General features: G+C 45.9%; 1 protein-coding gene across 2 annotated transcripts in view; it reads left to right on the forward strand.

The window, feature by feature from the left end:
* Positions 1 to 21,196, forward strand: part of SEMA5A (semaphorin 5A) — a 343,026-nt gene that overhangs the window by 169,165 nt on the left and 152,665 nt on the right. For both annotated transcript variants that reach the window (XM_037529538.2, XM_054687924.1), the window contains one exon: positions 10,954 to 10,999. In XM_037529538.2, coding sequence (XP_037385435.1) covers positions 10,954 to 10,999 — 46 coding nt within the window. The remainder of the gene's footprint in view (positions 1 to 10,953; positions 11,000 to 21,196) is intronic.

A 21,196-nucleotide genomic window follows, 5' to 3' on the forward strand; every position in this document is an offset into this window, starting at 1 on the left:
TTACCCATCCTGCCAGGGGACTTTGACGTTGATGGATCAAACACTCCTTTGCATCCAGCTCTTTGGAACAATGACTTTCCATTTGAGAAAGGCCATTTGTAGGTTTGGGCTCCTGGCAGCAGGGTTGCAGCCGGGGAGCAGCCGGGGAGCAGCCGGGGAGGGGAGCGCTCCCAGCCAGGGGCAGGTGTGCTAGACTGTGTGGTGGCCTGCAGAGCCCTTGCTGGGGTAGCAGGCGCACACATGAGCCGACGGGCGTAGCTGCAGCACCACACACATGTGTGCTCTGCCAGCCTTGGCAAATGACACAGGCTCTTAAGGGGCAACACTGGGACATGGAGGACATGTCCATGGTTTATATAAGCTGGAGATAGCACCTGGGAATCGTCTCTAGGGCACACCTGTCCCTGTGGGTTTCCATCCTAAAATCCCTGGAGATCTCCATCCCACATCCCTGGTGTTCTTCATCCCAGTGTCCCTGGAGTCTCAGCCCAGCCCCACCACGAGGAACTGGATCAGCTATGAGGCCTAGCTCGCAGGCATTATGGCGTGGTCACCAGGAGCATTTAGGAGCGCCAGAAACAGCAGTGAATATACAGGATACCCAGTTAAGACTGAGTTCTGTAGCCACCATAGAGCATGGGCTGAGCCTCCTGTTCCATTACGGTGCGTGGTGCAGTAGAGTCTCTGAGTGAGTGAAAGAGCGAGGGTGGCCAGACTTGCTTAGTTGCATGTGAGCCCGTTTCAGAGTAATTTTTCCCTTTTAAAATGGATCAGTAATTTCTCCTGCTCTGGACTGTGCCCCGGGGGAGGGAAGGTCACAGTAACCAGCACCAGGGAGTCTGCAGAGCTGGGCGCTCTGGCACACCTGTGGGTCTGGCCTGGGTGTGCGTACCCCTTTCTGGCAGACATCTCTGAGCACGAATAGGAATTTTACGGGGAAACTCAACTCAGGTTGAGAGAGAGTGTGAGGTGGTTATGAAACTTTAAAAATAACCCACCCCTTGGGTTCCTGTTTAGGAGGGGTTGAACTTGCAAAAGAAAGGTAGACAGCAGGTGTTTATTTCCGAAATCTGTAGTGGTTTAAATATATGAGCAGCAGGAAAATATAATGATACACTTTGTGTCTTCTTGTAGTTGGCACTAGGCATTATAAAGGCACTTACTGGATGGTTTCACTTTATACCGCTGATACTTTATGTTGCTCAAATTGAGTTCAGCTACAGATTCTTTGCCTCTTCACAAAAAGGAGTTCATTGTGCTGTCTAAGATAAGCCTCCTTTTAGGCGATTTTGGGTTATGTAGTGCCAGAAGCACCTGCGTCGGAATCCGTGAAATTGCTAGAGGGCCCCTAAATTTACCATTTCCAAGATGCACATTATCTTCCATATTATTTCAGACTCATTGACATTCATACCCTGTTTCGCCCCAGCCTCTTTAAAAATTAATACTGTTTTTGTTTTCAACGATGAGACTCAGGCATTTTCATTTGAGAAAATGTAGCAAATACAGTAGCACATAAAGAAAAAACAGTTATTTCAGAAATAATCAAAGTTAACCTTTTCAGTTATTCCCTTGTATTGTCTGACTTCTGTTTGCTTGTGCTCTTGGAATAATATTTTATGAACGGCCTGTAAGTGTCTTTGTCACAAAACCTACTTCAAGCAGTTTTCGGGATATTGAAAAAAGGAAGAATTCCAACATGAAAGAATATGTTATGGTTGGGAGCTTTTTGTATAGATAATTGTAAAAGTAATGATAGTAATAATAGTGCACAAAGTTGATACAAGCAGACGTTTCACCGCAGATAGACTCTTAAGAGCAGATGTGAGAGAGGGTGATTACATTTTTATTCTCCAAATGAATCGGTTAGTCGTTAGAGTTTCAGGTTCACTGTAAGGATGACAAGTGCTTCCATCGAATCTCTCTGATCTGTATTCTGTGCTGAATTCAAATTTTATTCCAAATGGCAGGCAACTCAGTTCGCACACAACACGGCATTTGACAATCACGGTGCCTAGGAATTATTTTTATTTTTTTGAAGTGTCATAAAGTCACCCAGTAGGAATGAAAAAAGAATTTGCCAGTTTCTGTTTGCTTCTTTGCCTTACACCTCTTTTCTTCATGTACCCTGATTTCCGGCTACCATATTCTTCTCTAAAAACCTTCAGTGTGCTAGAAACATCTCAATGAAGGGTGTGGTCTTGCAAGTGGAGATAGTCTGGAAGAACACACACCTTACACAAGCTCTTACACAGATACCCGTGAATGCCAGTGCCAACCGCCTGCCAGAGATGAAGGTGGTGGCACTGAAGCCATCATTATAAAAGCAGTGACAGTAACAAGAGTTTACAAAGTTGATACCAGTGTAAGTTTTCCAGCACAGAGTGTGGTAGCAGCAGATGCTGAAGACAAATATAAACATTTATGTCCTTGAAGCTTTTTCATTTTAGTTCTATTAAAATTACATCACAAAGTGAGAACAGGAAGAACTATCCAGAAGAAAGGTGATGGGGTGCTGGAGTCTCCCTGCAGATCTCACCCAAATGTGAGCCCGAAGCCGCAGCTCATGAACCCCTTGGCTGACTTCCTGTCCGTGGATGTGTCCATGTGCGGCGAGGTATTTCCCTGCACGCACGTCTGCATGACCTGTGGTGTAGACATGCGGTCAGCAGGTTGGATGCTAAAAGCGGATACTAAATCCCGAGTGCTTCCAAGGCAGGCTTTGTCTTCCCAGCACAACAAACTTCTCTGGAATCATCAGAGCCTGCTATTTTGAACCATTGTTTTGCCCGTGGTTTGAATCGACAACACTGAAGAAGGATAGATTAATTGCTTTGAAGATGCCGGGGATGGATTTGCGCTAAGTGTTCTGCGCATATATTTGAAAGTTCACCAAGAACACGCAGCAGACTTGAATTAGAACGAGTTCCTGCTTTCAAGATGATTTGCCCTGGTTCTAAACAAAGGAAGCTGGATTTTACATTTCCATAAAAGCCATTCTTTAAAATTGACCTACACCATTCCTTTTCTCCTGGTGGTGATAATTCCTAGTTTTAGTTTAAAGTTTTACCTTAGAATTAATCTGTTGGAAGCAATATGTAATTAAGTGCATAAATGCGGATTATTATGAGATCAACCATTTTGCTTCCAGGAGCCACAACTCCTTTCTGTTTCCAAAGGATATATTTTGATGTAGTTTATGCAATTAAGGGTAACTGATGCTGAGTGGCATCCAAGAAACCAGCGGCCCCCCATCGTGCACAGAAATCCCTGGTAATGATGATGTTCAGGGTGTGTTGAGTTTGGTTGTGGCTTAGGAAATGCAGCATGTGCCTGGAAGAAGGTGGCTCTTTTCCTTGGTGTGTTCCTTGTTTTCATTGTTGCCTCCCCCCAACCCTGCGCGTTAAGAACTTAGACTTCGGAATTTAAATATTTTCTCTTCTCCATGCTTTTTTCTTCCCGAGCTGGTGCAGGTTCCTAGCTGTGTGTTTTAAGGTTGTCTCGGCCTATGGTCCTCTCTCTACCTACTCTCTCCTTTCTTCCAGGAGGCCTCTCCAGTAATAAACCTCATCTGTGTGAAAAGCCCACTTTTTGCTGTTACCTTTTCTCTCGTAGCTCTAACAATGACGAACTGGGACCGTCATTCAGAATTTCCTCCTCTACCCTCTACTCCTCACTCTGCTGAGTCAGTGGACAGGACAGTAGCTCAGAAGCGTGTGTCCCTCGCAAAAAGGTGGCCTGCAGGTGCTCTTTTGAGAAAGACTTCTTCTAACCTCTGTGTTCCTTTTGCTATTGTAAAAAAAGTGTCCTTAATCTCTGCACTTTCTTCCCGCGTCAAACTGGGGAACAGATAAGCCTAGGAGCAAAGCTCTTGATTTAGTTACAAACATATAAAGCCTTCTCTGCTCCCCAGCTCCATGAATGAGCCAAGCATGGGTTGTTCTGCAGCTGACCCACCTCTTTATTTGGAGGGGACGTGTGCTCTGACTTTGGCGTGTCGGCCTCACCTGGCGTCTCTCAGAATCATCAGTTTGCCTAGTTATTTCTTCATAATTTTTTATTCATCAGATATTTATGGAGCCCCCTTTCTGCCAGGAGGTATCTTAGGCATTGGGGAGGCAAGGATGGGGAAAAGCTTCTACCTAAAGTCTGCTGAAGACTTCAGGGCCCAGTGTGAGGTTGGCAAGTGAAGGTCCCTGAGCTGGTCTTCTGCTTTGTAAATAAGTTTTCTTGGAACACAGCCACATGTGTGCATATTATTTGCATGCTACTTGTGGCTGCTTCCCAGCTTGGGCTGTAGAGAAGAGCAGCTGCAATAGAGACCACAGCTGCCAAGTCGTTGCTTTCTGGCCCTCAAAGTCAAGGTCGGTGACTCCTGGCCTACGGGTGTGATCAGGACACAGCAGTTAAGTTTTCCAGGGTCCTGCAGCCGGTAGCCTGGAAACCCCATGAATAAAGGACTGTCGGTGTCGGGCGAGGCTCTTCCTTTGGGCCCTTGGAGGCGCAGTGAAGTCTGGCAAGTCGCCGAGTCTTCCCCAGGGCGAGGCTCAGGAGAGCTCAGCTTGCCGGGGCTGGTGTTGGTGACGAGAGGAGAAGCGGTGGGGGGTAAGCTGGAGTGTGGCAGGGCCACATTTTGGAGGGACTTGAACACAAGCCCCTATACCAGCGACTCCAGGGCCATCCAGGATGGGAGCTGCTCGAAAGGCCTGTCAGGAAGGTGATGTCCATGCCTTCTCGGTCACCTGAGTTAGACTTTCTGCAAGTCATGCTGGGAACGTGGGTTCAGTCAAGCTCCTGCCCACCTGCTGGCCCATGGGCCTGAGAACCACCTTGATGGCATTAGGAGCCTGGGGCTTTTCTGTATATGCACATTTACAGCTCAGGTTTGCATTAGGAAGACGCTTCCTCACTGCTGTACACAAAATGTGCTAGAGTCGGGGAATGCAAGGAGGGCCAGCGGGTTGGGCAGGGTCAGTGGCAGCAGAGGGAGCCCAGCGTGGGCAGTGATAGTGGAGGTGGAGGTGAGAGGCAGCTCAGAGCTGGAGCCTCAGTACAGTGGGTGACTGAGGGCGAAGGTCACAGGGAGATCTGGGGGTGAGATTCCAGAGTGTGGCTGGATGCGACAGCATAGCTGGCGCCTTTGGGGAATGAGCTGTAAATCTTGATTATTGGCAGATACATGGACACTGTGTCAGGTTCTACTCACGCTGATGATAACTCAGAGAAACAGTTGTCTATGGAGATAATTTGAGGGGTGAATGATCACAGGCAAGCACAGGTTAAAGGAATCATAGGAGAATTCAAGTTTTTTTTTTTTTCCCAAATGAAAAATGTTCTCTATTAACTGAAAAATGGAAAGGGACAGATCAAATACCCAGTGGACCTGCAAATGCAGAAGTTGTGAGTTAAATTTAGAGCAATAAGTCATCATCTGAAATCCTCAAAGCACTTATAAGAATATTGATTAATAGCTTTGCCCCCAAATATGCTTATTGGGAAAGGTTTTTTGGATTTTATATCTTTGAAATTTGCTAACAGCATTGTTCTTAATTATGGCAAGACTCTAAAATCCATCTTTGCTTCCCACTCTGCTTGCTAAATAACAAGAGACCACTCTCTATTCTATGCCTTTCAATCTTCATCTTTAAATGTACAAAGTGCTATTAAAATAGTTTGGTCTTGGTGTTGATCTATTCTTTGGGACTTATTGCTAAGATCAAGACTTTAATGAGTTTGAAATAAGCTTTTGGAGCTCAGGAATGACATAGGCCAATAGGATTACTGGACACGTAGGTTACAGCAACAATAATAAATACAGAATTATTCAAGATTTTTCATAGCCCAAAGTATGTTATTTAGCATTTTTGAAGATGGTGGGAAAAATTCTGATGGAGGTGGTTGTCCATAACATGACTGTATCATATGTTCATTATAGTATTTAAAAATATATTAAAAAAAAACCCTTAGCATTGAAAATCTGATTTAAATGCAGTCCAACTAATTAAACATAGCGTTATGTATTTAGGATAGTCTGGTACTTTAAAAGTTTCATTAAACTCCCCCAAATTTGTGGAAAAGTACATGAAAGATACTTTGCAGTGGTTATAATTACCAAGGAAATAAAGACTCCTCTAATTTGTTTAGCGTTAACCAGCATAATGAAAATCTCAGGAACAGCCATTATAGACAGGTTGGCCAACTATATGAGTTTGTTACATGATGTAAATTAAATCTACATATCCTCTAAAATTATTGATACAATTTCTGTATTAAATATCTGCATTTAGTTAATTAAAATATTTTTCATGGAAATACTCTGTTCTTTAAAGGATATAGTTACTGTCTTTCCTTTAGTTTCAAAGTCACAGTCTTGTCATTTCATCTCCAGTTCTACCAATTCCACTGACAATTTTTGCATCGTGTAGGATGTCGCCATTTTAAGCTCTGTACCAGCTGGATATCGACAACAATTAGCGTAGAATTGTGCAGTCAAGAGAAATCTTTGCGCAGACGAAGCTGGCACAGGTATAGGTGAGACTCTTCCGTGGATGCCAGCTCTCAGATTTACCCGAGTGGTGGCAGCTTATGGAGCGATGTGTTTTGTCTTTTGAATGCTTCATCAGCCACCAAGGTCTAAACTTCCATTAAGCACTGAAACATAAGTTTTTGTCACTATTGTTGAAAACATATTTTACAGATTTACTTGCTGCCTCGGCTTTCTCTTCATACAAAATGCTTGTCTGTCTTTGTTATTCGGTCTCTGCTCCTCTCTTATATGCCAGCCTCTATCCTACATGTTCAAGAAGAACTTGGAATTTTTTTCTTTGATTTTATAGCCATATTCATCAGAGACCAATTGAGTTATTCTAAGAGAATGTCATTTTAAAACACTTGTGTCTTTCATAATTAATGGAGGTCAGAGTTAAGTTTTATAGTGTCTCTAGATAAAACGAGTCGTTTAGTTAATATGCTCGTGGTGGCCTACCTTCTCCTTTAATGCCACCTGCATTTTATTGCTTTAACACGAAGACGCCAATGAACTTTGTCCATTAAGACCCACACTGCTCCCTCAGAGTGGCTTAGTGACTTACCACTCAGGTACCACCAGGGGTGTGAGGAGACGCAGCGATGACTCCTACAGCCAACAGGAACTACGCTCGGGTAAAGGGAGAGAAAACTCACTCAGATGACCAGCGGGGCAGGAAGAATGGGTGTCCAGTTTATTGGCCAGCCCCTGCCTATGTAAGGCGATCAGGATGATTGCCTCTTGGATCTCTGTGGCCTCCTAGACCTGACTTCTAAAACTAATGCAGTGTGGCCTTTGACTATGCAATGACAAATTTTGTTCCAAGACATTTTGGAGAAAAAGTAGGCCCTTGGTGGTGGGTGTGTTGCAGCTGCATCCCGCTGAAGGGTGTGACCCGTATCTGCAAGTCACACATGACGTTGTAGCCAGTGTTACCTCAATAAGTAAATGGATGAACAAATAAATAAAGGACTGAATGAAGCAGGCTGGACCAAGGGAGGGAAAACTCACCCTTTCATTTTCTATAGCCAAAAAAATAGGGTAGCCTTTACAGCATGGTAAACACTCGCTGTTTGCCTCGTGTCCCTGTAGTGAGAGGGGTAAGTGGAAATTCAGCTCCCTCGCTGTACGACTGATACACTGTAGAATCTAATCTCTTGGCCTTGGCCACACTGCGCTCTTGCCTGAAGAATGGCAGCATCCCACTACTCCCTGTTTACGTCTAGGGGTGTAATGAAGATTAATGAGGCCACTTAAATGCTTTGGTTGTTCAAAGGATTGGGTCTGTTAGAGAAACTGACCCCGTATGCAGCATTTGGTTAGTCTTCCTGCTGCCTGGGAGCCGCTAGCATCGCTCCTTCATGCCGGGAAGGTGGTAGCCATTGCTGGGACCAAACACACGCCTCCCCGCCCTGCGCTCTCACGATCGCAAGATGAAGTGCTTGCCTGGGCTCCGGTGCCCTGGGGAGCAGCCCCTCGCAGGGAGCCATAGATCTTACTTTACTGTGCTAGTGGCCCAACATCTGGGAATACCCATTTTTCATTCCCTTTAGAAGATTTTCTTTCTTTTTATAACCTCTAGCTTTGTAGGTCATTGACCTGAGCGGTGATGGATGGGGCTGTCTCGGGAGATTTCAGGTCCCTCGCTGGCTGTGCTGGGTTGAAGGTGCCAGAGCTGGACTTGCAATTGTGCTTGGCACCAAGTGGTTGGAGGAAAGAGTCCTGAGACTAGTGGAGGCCAAACTTGTTTTTTTGGTTCTTAGGTCCCAGGGAGGTGATTGGAAATTCCACCAATATTTCATCCGTCGTGGTTGAAAATCATGATAGATAACGTGAATCCTGACATGTGTAATAGTGCACATTTTTAAGATGGAAAGACCCAGCAAGGCATTAAATGGACTGCTTGGTTTTGTGTAGACCACAGTCTTTTATTAATCAGAAATTTGAAAGCACCTACCAACTCCTTGTCTACAGAATTAGACAAATAAACAGCAAAAAAAATGTAACCGAACTATCTATGCAAAAGCAGACCTTAAATAAATAATGAGGCTATGTAAGATGATAGATAGTTCTGATAATTCCCATTTCAAAAATTTCAAGTCAGTTTAACTAATTGATTTTATGATTAACAACTATGATATAGAAGTACTAATTGAATACATTTTTCTGATAAAAATTATTTTACTTCCTGTATATGTTTTTATTTAAGGTGATTTTGAAATAGGGTCTCAGCTGCAAAAAATAACATTACTTGACTAGTATTTGTCAGGATCTGTTGAATCGGCCATGATAACAACTCTCACCAGAGGACCACGCGTCCATCCAGCTCTGCTGGGTCATGTCATGTATCTAAAAAGGATCATAATCGCTTACGAATTTGTGTTATTTAAGTAAACTGACAGATTGTAGTTTAGCTTTCATTTTTTATTTTTTTTAATTTAAAAAAATTTTTAAAGATTTATTTTATTTATACAAGAGCCGGGGTATAGGCAAGATGTGCGGAAGGGTGAGAGGATTCAGAGAGGGGAGCAGAACAGGCAGCTGACAAAATACACTGCTGAGGGGAGCAGCAGGCGAGACAGGAGAGGTCTGCGCTCCATGTGGCTTGCTCTGAGGCTGGCGGGGATTGAACCCGCACTGCAGAGGCTGCGGACAGCCTCACAGCGCTGCGCTCAGCTGCCTGCGCCACCAGGGAGGCCCCTAGCTTTCATTTTTTAAATGAAAAACTTGGCCACTCTTAAAAGAAGGATGGGCGGGCAGTTTCAGGAAGAATTCAAGGAAAAAAATAAAAGCAAGAAAAGAGGTGTTATTTAATCATCCCACCCAGGAGGATTATGATGTTCTCCTAATGGGGAGTCATATGTCACAGTCAGATCCTGGTCCCAGAAGCAAGAGTCGGTTACCTAGACTCAGAAGCTTGTCATAGTGGCTCTAAGACTTGACTTGTCTCAAAATGATTTGTGAAGGTATTTGTGACTGAACAATGAAGTTGAGAAATAATTTTACCAGGGAACTCTTACCGTGTGTGTCTGTGGGTCTGCTTGTGTGCTTGGTGCTGGTGAAATTGTCTGGGGACTCTGAAGGCTGACCAGTGATGCCATGCAGCACAGTGAGACCACAGACGCCAAGGGTGGTCTTATTTCTCCTCCTAGGACTCTCTCTGACTCCTAATGAACTTAGATAGATCACACTGCAACCCTTAATTTTTGGAAGAGACCTCATTAATAAATGGAAGGGTATATTCTCTCTAATGACACAGTAGGTCTAGAATTCTTGGATTCTGTGATTTTCTTTTAGATCAAAAAATCGAGGATGAGTTAAAAGAATCACCAACTTATATTTTCTAACCCAGAAAAGACAGCCAAGGGAAGAGTCCAGATCTTGTTTTGGACCTTCTCTGTACTAGGCCATCGAGCATCAGAGAACATTGTTGTTCTCTTAGTGCCATGGAAATAACCTAGGACCAGTGCATTGATACCAATGCCCTCATCTTCCTGGAGACCCCTCCTCATGATCCTGGCATCTTAGGGTTTGCTTTGCATTCTGTGCCCATCTCTCTGCCATTGTTTTCACCTAGGTGATCAGCCGTCTGTCCAGCCTTGGGGTACTGCCCCTAACACAGCACCTTCTCATGTTCAGGAAGGTGAGGTGGTGTTGTGACTGGAATTAGAGGCCAAAGCATCACTCATGAGGACAATTCATAGTTTCTAAAAGCTATAGTTTCGAGTGCAAACCTCCCATGACCCACATCTATGTTGTATGTTTGCCCTGCTCTGCTGATCTCGATCACATACTTAGCGGTTCTTCCCATTCATTGTTAAATTGATGCTTTTCTTGTCTCTGATTTCCTTCTTCACACTTGGGCAGCCAGGGCTGACCCTTTCCAAGCCGCAATGGCAGGACAAGTTCAAACTTCTATATTTACTACACACTGGATGCAACCAACACTCTAGATCATCTTTATACTCCACCACCACAGAATTCAAAACCTGCACATGCTTGAATTATAGAACAGGTGAATGCTGCAGGCGATCTCTAAGCAGCAAGACCTGTGAAGAATAGTTTAATAAAGGCTGACTGAGACTCAGTTCCAGAATCTCATGCCTACGTCCTTTTGTTGTTTCCAGGTAGATCAAGAGAACCATTAGTTTAGATTTACCTTAGTCTCTCTGTCTCTGTCACCCACACATACTCCCAAGCACCCTGTGCCTAAAGCTCTCACAAGCTCAGCTGTGTGTCTGTTGATGTACTGAATGCCTCCTTGAACTCTGAGGCCCAAGGAAAACTGGGCTACATACATTCCTAGCAGGAGGATCCATTGGGAGCCAAAATTCATGATTTTTTTTCAGACTTGTTCTCATAATCTTTGTGAGTGTAGATTTTTGCATCTATTAAGAGTAAAACCACTCTCTTTTTGTATTTTGTAGAAACTACCTCTTCAGGTTGCAGCTCGAGGACTTGTCTCTGATCCAGGTAGGTGCAATTTATTTTTCTCAAGCTTTCATTTTCCATCCCAATTAGCTCCCTGTTCCAGGGGATGAAGACAGACGCATGGAAAGGCCTTAATCAAGGCAGGCAGGGACGCTTCCCTCCGCGGGTCAGCAGCAGGGCTCTGCCTGCCCTGTGTGATGCGAGTCGCCGCCAGGTTGAATTCCCAATTAGTTCTTTGTCCCTCCTGGCAGCCCCTCTTCCTTCTCGGGTGCCGTCCTCATCCGATGGCAGAGTGTTCGGAGGTTGTTGCCCCGTGTTTGGATGTCCCTTCACGGGTTAGAATAATTGTTGATTTGTTGGATGCATTCCGTTATCACATTCTTGTCAAAAGCATTCCCCATAGCAAAGGAGCTTTGGTTTTCTTGATCATTTATAATTAAAAAGATATAAATATGGGGGTTAAAACTCACATATTCCAAAAAATGACAGGTGCTACATGGCAGTGCCCTTACTTCTGTTCTTATAGTTGGGGAGGGCCTGAGATCTTTGTGCATGATCAAGTATTTGCCTTAGGGGGAGACATGGCTCCCGAAACCACTTTTGTCACCCGCCGCCACCAACCTGTCTTCAGGAAAGCGTGAGAGGCAGGGTTTTTGGGGAGAAGGGGAGGCTCAAGGGCCAGGCCCTCCTTGCCTTGGCTTCTGGACTCCCGGCTGAGCGAGCTAGAGTCCTTAGTTTGTGTGTCATTTGCAAAACATTTGTCTCCCAGTTTTAATATCACCCTCTGCATTAGGGCTCTGAGCGATTGGAGAGGAGTGTATGGTGTTTTCTTCACTTTATAACACTGGTGTGTGGAAACATCTAGGAGGTGTTGGGAGCTTGGGCTTGATCTTAAGTCTATTTGTATTGAGCAGAGACAATATCAGTCACTCCCACAAGCCACGCTTCTGTGGATAAAAAGCAAGGACTTTAAAGGCTGCTCGACCTGGATTGGCGGTCGAACCCCTGGCTCCTAGCCCTGTGGGGCTTCTGGTCTGGGAAATGTCGTGGAATCCGGTCACCCCACACTGCCACTGTTACGTTCAACAAGGCTCGCCCAAAAGATGGACGTAGTGATTGATGTTCCTGGGCATTCATACAGGGGAAGTCATATTGCTAATTGTTTTGTTTCTTAAAGGTGATGACAATAAAGAATCAATTGTCATCCTCATGTCTTCTTCACTGAGCAGTGAACTGTCTTGAAACTGCCATTTACTATATCACAGAAATCTTTAAATGATTTGATGGGTGGCTAAAGCTGAATGCATTGAAAAGAGATCAAAATGATCAGCCATTTAAGTGAAATACATTTTCCAAGTCTAGCTTTAAATCGTCTGTAAAGAAATTGTTTGTCTCTCAACAGGGGGAGGGGGGAACCTATCTGATGCTCATTTTGATTTTCATGGTATAGTTGATGTTCCATATTATGTGTTATGGGGTGCTGGATGTATACTGGGGTGTGTTTATATATTGGGGTGTGTGCAGACATGTGCTGGCAGGTGGTAGTCCCTATTCCTAGCTTCTTGCTCTCTTGGCTGGGAGGTTCGAGAGGCTTTGTCTTCCTAGCAGCAGTGAACACCTAGTACGTGCTGCTTATTTCCAAATATAATTCTTCACAGAAAGGAGCCAAACTTTCTTAGAGAAGCAGCTGATTCTGGGGCTGGAGAAGGAAAAGTTCCTGATAAGCTTGGAAGATCTTGTTGTTTTAGAAATTAACAAAATTTTAAAGGAATAGGAGAATATGTGAATGAGATCTGGAGCCAACTTGAAGTGAACTTGCTGAAGAAATCTGGGTAAATTTGGTTATCAAAGTAAAAAAGTGAAAGTATCAGATTCTACTACATTGCACAAACTCAAGAATCCATGAGTAAATACTAACATTAAAAATAAATGGATGAATACACAATCAAGGAAGACGGAGTGTTCTGCCTTACTGTAAAATTCCAAACACTAAACATTGAAGGGATATTTTATTTACAAAGTTACCGTTTGGCAACCATCGCACTAAAGATTGATTCAGGCAAAAATAATCAATAGATGCTAAAATTCGGGGATGTGAGTCTGATGATGATCAAAATACTTATATCATCACAAGGTGTTTTCTAACATATTTATTAATGACGAGAGGGAAACCTGTTACTCCACAGAAAAAAACCCAGCCAGCTCCACCGTGACCTGCGAGTTGAAGACACCTCACCAGTAATGGGACACAGTGTGCGGCAGTAACGCGTCCTGATCTGAGGACTCGGGACACGGTCGATATTCCCACCACAAGTTTGCACCAGTTTCATCCCCAGGGACCATCACACAAGTGAGAACAGGAGGACGGTCTACAAAGGCCTGGCTTCTCCTCCTCAAGAATGAAGGGCATAGAAATTAATGAAAGGTGTAAAAAGAACCAAGAGCTGCCACAATGGGGAGAAACAGGACAATCGCCTGAAGCGCCTGATCCAGATTGCACCTGGGAACGGAACAAACCATCCATGCTGTGCTGGGCTCTTTGGAGCCAGTGGACACATTTGAATGTGTGTGGACAAGGAACGGGATGTGTGGATGTGACTCTCCGCTCCGTCCCGCCCGAGCACCTGCTGCTCTGCGTTGTTCTGTGCCTCCCTCTCCCCCACATTCTCCTCCTGCCTCACCATAGTTTCAGGCTCGGCGGTGAGAAAGCAGATGATGTTCCTCTTCCCCTTCCACTTCGGGGTCATCTCAGCATCCTAGAGGCCTCGTGGAGCCCTCCCCGTCAGTGACTCCCGAGTCCAAATTGCGACTTGCCGTGGAGCGGCCGGTAGTGTCCAGCCACAGCAGGTGTGGGAAGAACACCCCTGAGTGCACCTTGTCCTGTCCCCTCCCCAGGTCAAAGGGCATCCCGCTGTGGTGGCTGCGGCTTCTGTTGTTGAGTGAGAGGAGAAGTGGGGGTCCTGGCTCTCATCCTGCCGGGGCGATGCAGGGAGGGTGGGGGAGCTGCAGGGCTGACGCATGCACCCCACGCCCTGCCCTTCAAACATGGTCACGTCTGGGCTCGTCCAGGGAACCGCCCTGGAACCTGTGATGGGAAAAAGGGGGCTTTTGTGGGGTGGCTTCCGGATGAGCGGTCTCCGGATGACCAGGCTGCCCCCGAGCCTGCTGCTGACAGGGGCTTGGCACTGGCTTCTGCAGAGCCCCCATAGGGCGTCTCTTTTCATTTGCCTCCCTTGAAAATTCAGGGCACCCCCTGAGGAGTTCTAAGGCTCGTGCAGCAACGGAGACCCATCGCACCGTAGCAGATGTCCTCTGTGAGGTCCATCTTTTGGCTTCATCCGAATTTTCCCATATCAACAGGAAGAGAAGCTGGCTTGGAAATCTCATTGTTTCGAAACTGGCATACCTTCAGCAGATGCCCAAGACTTGCTTTTAATTTAAGGAAATAAAGCCTGTTTCTCATCAATGATTGTAGAGAATCAATTATTAATGTGATCTCATTTATGAAGCATCTCCCCGGCGCCTCTGATGTGGCCCTGGCAGCTCTGGGCAGCAGCCCTGGCCTGCAGGAGGCGGTGACCCCGGCCAGCGAGGGCCGCCCCCATTTCCCATCACGGGGACTGACGGCTCTCCGGCCTCGCTTTTCTTCTTGCTTTGATCACAGCGGTTATTTTACAAGAACAAAGCTTTCAGAAAGAGAGAAAAATGCAACTGGCCTCAGGACTAATTGACAGCACTTGCCCTTCTTGCGCCTGACCGCCCTCGACCGAGGTGGACACTGGCTGAGGAGCACCCTGAGGACACAGGGCCCGCCGCTCACTTAACCTCCTTGCCTTTCTAACCTTCCTTTGGGAAATAACTCAAAGCCCATTTCTACTATGTTGTGTGGTTGCCGAGGGAGAGGAATTTGCAGCCCGTTCTCACTCACAGCTGCCGAAATAAGCAGAAAAATTGAAATCCGGGCTCAGGTTGCCAGCGGCCTGTGTACCGTGTCCAGACTGAACGCGCTCAGTCTCGATGGCCCGGTCAGTCCTGGCAGAGGGAATTCTCCCAAAAGTTAAGGTAGACGTTAACCTTGCTTGGGAGTTGAACTTCAACCCCAGTCAGTTCCTTCATCAGTGCTTCTTGAGTGTCCCCCAGGGACACCGGCCGTCACCAGTGGCAGGGGAGGTGGCCCCGGCCCCGGCGGGTAGACATCAGGACATGCCCTACGCCATACACTGGCCTCTCCTGCCTTTGAAGGTAATGGCATCAAGGCTGAGAACCTTGAACTGGGTCGTCACTGCCTCAGCTCCCGCCTGTTTGGTGAAGCCCCTTTGGCAGCAAGTGATGAGAACGTTGCTTGACTCTTCGACTCTACAGGATCTCTGATGTGCTGGGGGAATTTTCCTGCTTAGATTTTTCTCGTCTATTTTACCAAACACACATGTGAATCCTTAGTGATGGTTTCCACAGAAGCTTCTGGGAGTCTTGAGTTTAAATTGCTTTTGATTATTAATATGAAATTAAATTTAAAAATTAATTGAGTCAATTTATAATACCAATACCCTCTCTAATGGGTCATAGAATATGGTATAACTACCCTCTGTTGAGATTCTTCTATATAATTTAAAGAATGATGTATTAATTAATAATTAAGAATAACTTCAGATTTAGAATAACTGAACAGATAACTGTTCAGAGTCACACGATTAATTGTGAATATCAAGTTCTGTATTTCTGTTGGATGTGAAATCTCAAAAGTCATGGTTCTTTTTTGCCATTCACTTTTGATATGTTCTTAAAATAACATTGTCGCAGAAATAGAAGGTCTCTAAGAGGTGCCTCTACTAAAACCTTTCCAGGAATCCATATACTATCACTTACAGACCATAGCTGCTTTGGGGGGGGGTGCGGCTGAGCCTGTCTGTGTGTGTCTGGCCAGCCCGTGATCACAGTAACTAAATTCCACTGCGCACACACACCCTTGTCCTGTCCTTGCGGTCCGTGGCACCCACATGAGCAGGTAGACGCATGGTACTAGAAACTGCCTAGGCTGCAAAGTCTAAAATCGTTACTTCTGACCCTTTAGGGGAAAGTTGGTGACCTGTTAAGGGGCTTGTACATGGTAAGTTCGCAGCGGGTGTTCCTTGGATAGATGAGTGAGCACTCTCGGGTGGACTGAATTCTTTGTGTTTTAAATTTTTCACGCATTGGGTCGATATATTTACTCTCGGCCCCTGTACAATAATTTCATGGTCTCCCGTCGTCTGTGACCTGTGGGTTGAGATCATAAGTTAGTGTAATGATTTAGTCCTTATGTCCCCCTCCCTTCGTGCAAACCCCCAGTCAAGATCTGTTTTACCTACCCATTTATTCCAACACATTTGCTTTCCTTATCTCATAACTTTCTGGAGGATTTAGTGTTGCTTATGTACATTTTATATGGCTGAGCAAATACGATCTTACAGTTTCACAGAGTATTTGTCAAGGTGAGCTAACTGCTATTAACGAATACCCCACGCTCCCCACGGCAAGGCGCACACACAAAGGCCACATTGCTCACTTGCCCGACAGTTCAGTGGAGACGCTGGGGCTCCGTTCTATGCTGCCCTCCAGAACCCAGAATGTTCTACTTTGTGGGGTCTCCATCTCCACCCAGAAGAGTGAAGGACCACACCGACATCTCCGTGGTCCTGCCAGGAGGGCACCCTCCCTTGCCCCAGTTCCAGCGGTCACGATGTGGTCACATGGTCTCAACCAACATCAGGGGGGCTGGTCATGCAGTTGGTCAGCTCACCTGGGAAGAAGCAGACAGCTCTGACCTTCGGCATTGGTGGGATTTGCATTTTCTGCTAGACAGTGCTAGAAAAGCAAGACTGGCCCCGGATGCAAGTAACTGTCTTCTCCAGCCTCTCACCTCTGCTGTTCTGGCCATTTTAATTTTCCTCTACACACAAACAGATTTATTCACGCTGCAAACATTTCTGTAAATAACAAAGCAGGGCTACTTTGAACAAACCACTTAACCTTTTTGGACCTCAATTTTCTCCATGGTGCGTTTGGAGAGGAGAGTCAGAAAGCAGACTGGATTATACCCGCAATCCCTTGTAGCACTAAAGATCTTAATGTGCTCCACCCTCCCACTCACTCTTCTGTCATTGCCGACGTGATCCTACATCCTCCTTTTCCAAGGAAAAACTTTCCCGTTTTGGGAAACTTGGCATCATGCTCATCTGAGACCACTGTTACCCCCTCATCTGCCAGCGCCTACTGCCCCTCCAGCCGTGCTCAGCCCTTCCCAGGCGTCCACTCCTCCTTGTTGTCGCAGCAGCACTAAGCTTGGGGATTACTTTCAGTATTTCATAGATGAGGGGTTGGAGTTGCTGAAGCTGGGGGACTTAGGGGATTTAACCAAGATCACCGGCTGGTATGTGAGCCCGCGGGAGCCGGGGGCGGGGCATGTGGGGGGCTCAGAGAACATTCTCGTAGTCACCACCCTGTGTCCTGTGTCACCCTGTTTCACTGTACGCGCTGGTGCTGGCTGCCATGTACCACCGGCGACCGGCTTGCAGGGAACATGAGTGTTAATTTATATTATAATTAGTACCCGAGTTTTAGCTCAGCTTCCTGGAAGCCTGAGACAGGGACCCAGCTGCTTGCACTTTCTGGAAGGCATGCTCGAGGCAGGTGGGGGTGAGGCCAGCGCAGAGAAAGGAGCAGGCTGGGATTTACTTGAGGCTGGAGTCAAGCATCAGCCTGACCCCAAGGGACGTGTGGAGCATCCTAGGGAGCCCAGCTGGTGCCCTCCGAGGCAAAGGGCATGATGATTTATACCAACTCCCTCTTGTCCATTAGCTGTTAGCTACAGAGTTTGGAGTTTGGAGAGTATGTTGATATAATCTCCTGACGAGGTGTCTGTCGTCAGCAAGAAGGCATTCTCCAGTGGACGGAGCAGCTGGGAGCCTGCAGCAGGCGCCGGGACACCAGAGGAGGGTGTCGTGGGGAGCGCCCTGGTCGCGCCCACTGCCTGTGCATTCTAGTCTTGATGATCTGGAGCCTGAGTGAGCAGTGTCCCCACCACCCAAAGAAGTGAAGTGTTTTATTGTCTTCGAAAAAAAAAATAGACGTGACACATGCTTTAGCATCAAATGCTCCCTGCTGTGCTGTGCGTGCCTAAGTGTGTCACGGGTGCCTTATGCGTGTCTGAATTGATGCCTCCCTTGCAGCCTCAGAGGCAACGTTGAGGATTAGAATAGAAATTTTTCTTCATCATGTGTATCATTTAGTTTCATGAAACAGAGACCAGAAGTTTCTCTGAGTCCCAGCCAACACCCTCTGAGACTGACAGGCTGCTGGATGAACGGAGCGGCCCATGGCACTTATCTCAAATGCATGGTGCTTCTGTTTCAGAAGCGCCCGATCCTGACAACTCCCGGGCATGCTCGGCATTCTCTGTCCTGCGTTATCGTCCCAATTTGTGTGCCTCTCCCCGAGTTCTGTCACAAATAAATAGGCCCATGTACCAGGAACACCCTTTGTTTCAAATGTAAGTAATGGAGCTCTTATGTGCTGGGAGATTGTGTATTCTAGAAGCTGACACCTCCCAGTTCCCTCGGGGCCAAGGGAAATGAGTAGCAAATGAGAGATAAATGAAAAATTGTGAGTCACATTGGCCTGCCACTCTCCAGATTGAATGGACTGAACCCCTTGATTTTGTGGTTCTCTACCAGATAAGCCATTGGTCATTCTTTGCTTACTTCGCGAGTGTGATGGAGTTGCATGGAGCACTGCGGGGTAAAGCCGTGAGGGAGACAGAGGGAGACTGTCTTTCCCTCTTCCTTTCCCTGTTTTCTCACGGTTGACCTTTTAGATAGTGCAGCTGTTTCTTCCTCATTATGCCACAATATTTATTTTTCTTACTTTAATATATATTTTACATCATTCTTCCTTTTTGTTCAATGCATGCTTTCTCCTCTCTGGTGCAGTCCCTGTAAAATGCCCCCCACCAGGTCACCCGTGCGCCATCGCCACAGTCCCTTGAGCTCTTCCTGGCCTTGTTTTGATCCCTCCCCTCCTGCTCCTCTGCAGGATGTCTCTGATTTATAGTTGCCTGTTAATTTTGTTTTTTAATTTATTATACTTTTTTTCATGATCCCTTATTTGGTTCCCCTACATTCCTGCTACAAGTGAAATCATCATTTTCTTTCTGGCTTAGAAGCCAGAAGGTCAGAATATTTAATCTGTTTTATCAGTTCTCACAGACTTGGGGACTCTTCCGCCTCCTACAAAAGAGAGGACATATCTGCTCTGGTTTTATATGGATCGATTGTAGAGTGTAGACCTTTGAGCTCCCTCGAAGCTTCTGCTGTTGTTTACATGTTTTCCTGAAGGCACAGAGGCAAGATGCCCACCTGGAAGGGCCCTTTAGAAGTAGTCTCCTTAGTTAAAAACAAAAGTTGTTATGAATGTATATGACGTTGTGTTAATATGTTCAGTCCAAAGACCTCATAAAGTTTTTTGCCAAAAAACTTGTAATCTTAATTTGAATAAAGAGCCATTGAAATCCCAAGTAGTCTGAAAGCATAGCATTTGTTTCTGGTTGAGTAATGTGGCTAGAATCCAGACACTTATCTTCTCTGCCCCAAAAACAACACTCACATGGCCACAAAGGCATGGAAGAGGACTGTCTATGAATCTTAGACATGAGCCATATGTGGACCCTAAATTGAAAGAGTGTTTGAAGGCTAGGAATCATCCTTAATCTGGGAAGCTGGGAAGACAGGAAGACAAAGGAATGAGAACCCAAAACGAGAAGGTCAAAGCCAGTTAACAAACCACAACCTATTCAGATGGAACAGGGCTTGCCTGAGCATGGGGATATTAACGAAATTCCAAATATTATGTTCAGGGAGATTCAGGAAACTCTTGTAGCTATTCAGGTGGAAAATATGGCAGGCAGCTTGAACACTTGTGATCACCAGTCTACAAGGCAATCACATGCCAGCTCTAGCTTTCTTTACAGCTCCCACATGTGAAACACAGCAGAACAAACTGAACAAGAAACTTGGAGGAAAGAGACAATAAATTACCGTAATACTTCTGAGAGATGACGTTGCATTAATGAAACAAGGAGAGATATTCTGTTCATTAAAAAGATCTTCATTGATTATTATTCAAATATATGATCAAAATCGACAATGGCAATGGCAAGTGAAATAATGAACTTGGTAAGTCCTTCTGAAAATCAAAGTGCTGAGAGATGGTAAATGAAGGGCTGTAGGTGAACAGCACGTGGTGACACACTGTCCTCAAAACAGAGGCTCCAGCATAAGAAATTGGGAGAGCCATGTGCCCTGGGTGGAGAAGAAAAGACTTCATTGGGCAGAGACGTGCGCTAGGCCTGGGGAGCAGCTTGGAGTGGGGAAGGAGTTTCCAAAGCTGTCTTTACAGCAATATAAATAATGCAATAGCTAAAGTGCCTACATATATTAGGAGCCAATGTAGACTGCGCTTGGGCATAGGGGAAAATTCTGTACTGAGCACATAGCAAAAGAAACAGAGGCCTGTTCTAGAGTGGATGTCCATGCCCCCCGACCACACACCGTATTTTAGAGCTTAACCCCAAGTGGCCGTCTTAGGAGGTAGAACCTTTGGGAGGCGAGTGGGAACAGCAGTGTTGTGAAGAGGTCCAGAGAGCTGACCCTTCCACCACGTGAGCTGACAGCAGAGACCACAAGCTGCCCCAGCAGGTGGGCTTGCTGACACCAGGCCCTCTGGCTCCTTCAGCTTCACCCCCAAACTCCAGAACTGTGAGCAGCGCATTTCTGAATCAGCCCCCCGGTTTATGGTATTCTGTTATAGCTGCCTGAGCGGGCGAAGACAAGACCATTATTATCTTCAACAGAAGCAAAGTTGTTTTGAGAAGCGCCATGTTGGATGGCGCATCTGTGAGTCACTTTGGCAAAATCATAGACGTGTCACCCTGAGGACACAGTCACATCCATGACCAGGCGCTACTTTGGCAGTGGGGACAGGAGGGAGCATGTGACTGTTGGGGAGAGGGAGAAGATAAAAAAGGGGCCAGCAGATGATATTTTTAACTGCAAAAACATCTCGAAACAGCAGTAAATCTGTATCACTTAGAGATTTGGAGATAGATGCCAAAATAGGCCAATCAAAGAACTGAAAGTTCTCATTTTGAACAAACAGTACGTGGGCCACAGGGTGAAGGGCTTGCTCTAGTCTGCGTGGTAAGGC

The sequence above is a fragment of the Talpa occidentalis genome, unplaced genomic scaffold (assembly GCF_014898055.3).
Source record: "Talpa occidentalis isolate TD23 unplaced genomic scaffold, MPIMG_talOcc4v2.1 talOcc4.6, whole genome shotgun sequence".
NCBI classification, from domain to species: Eukaryota; Metazoa; Chordata; class Mammalia; order Eulipotyphla; family Talpidae; genus Talpa; species Talpa occidentalis.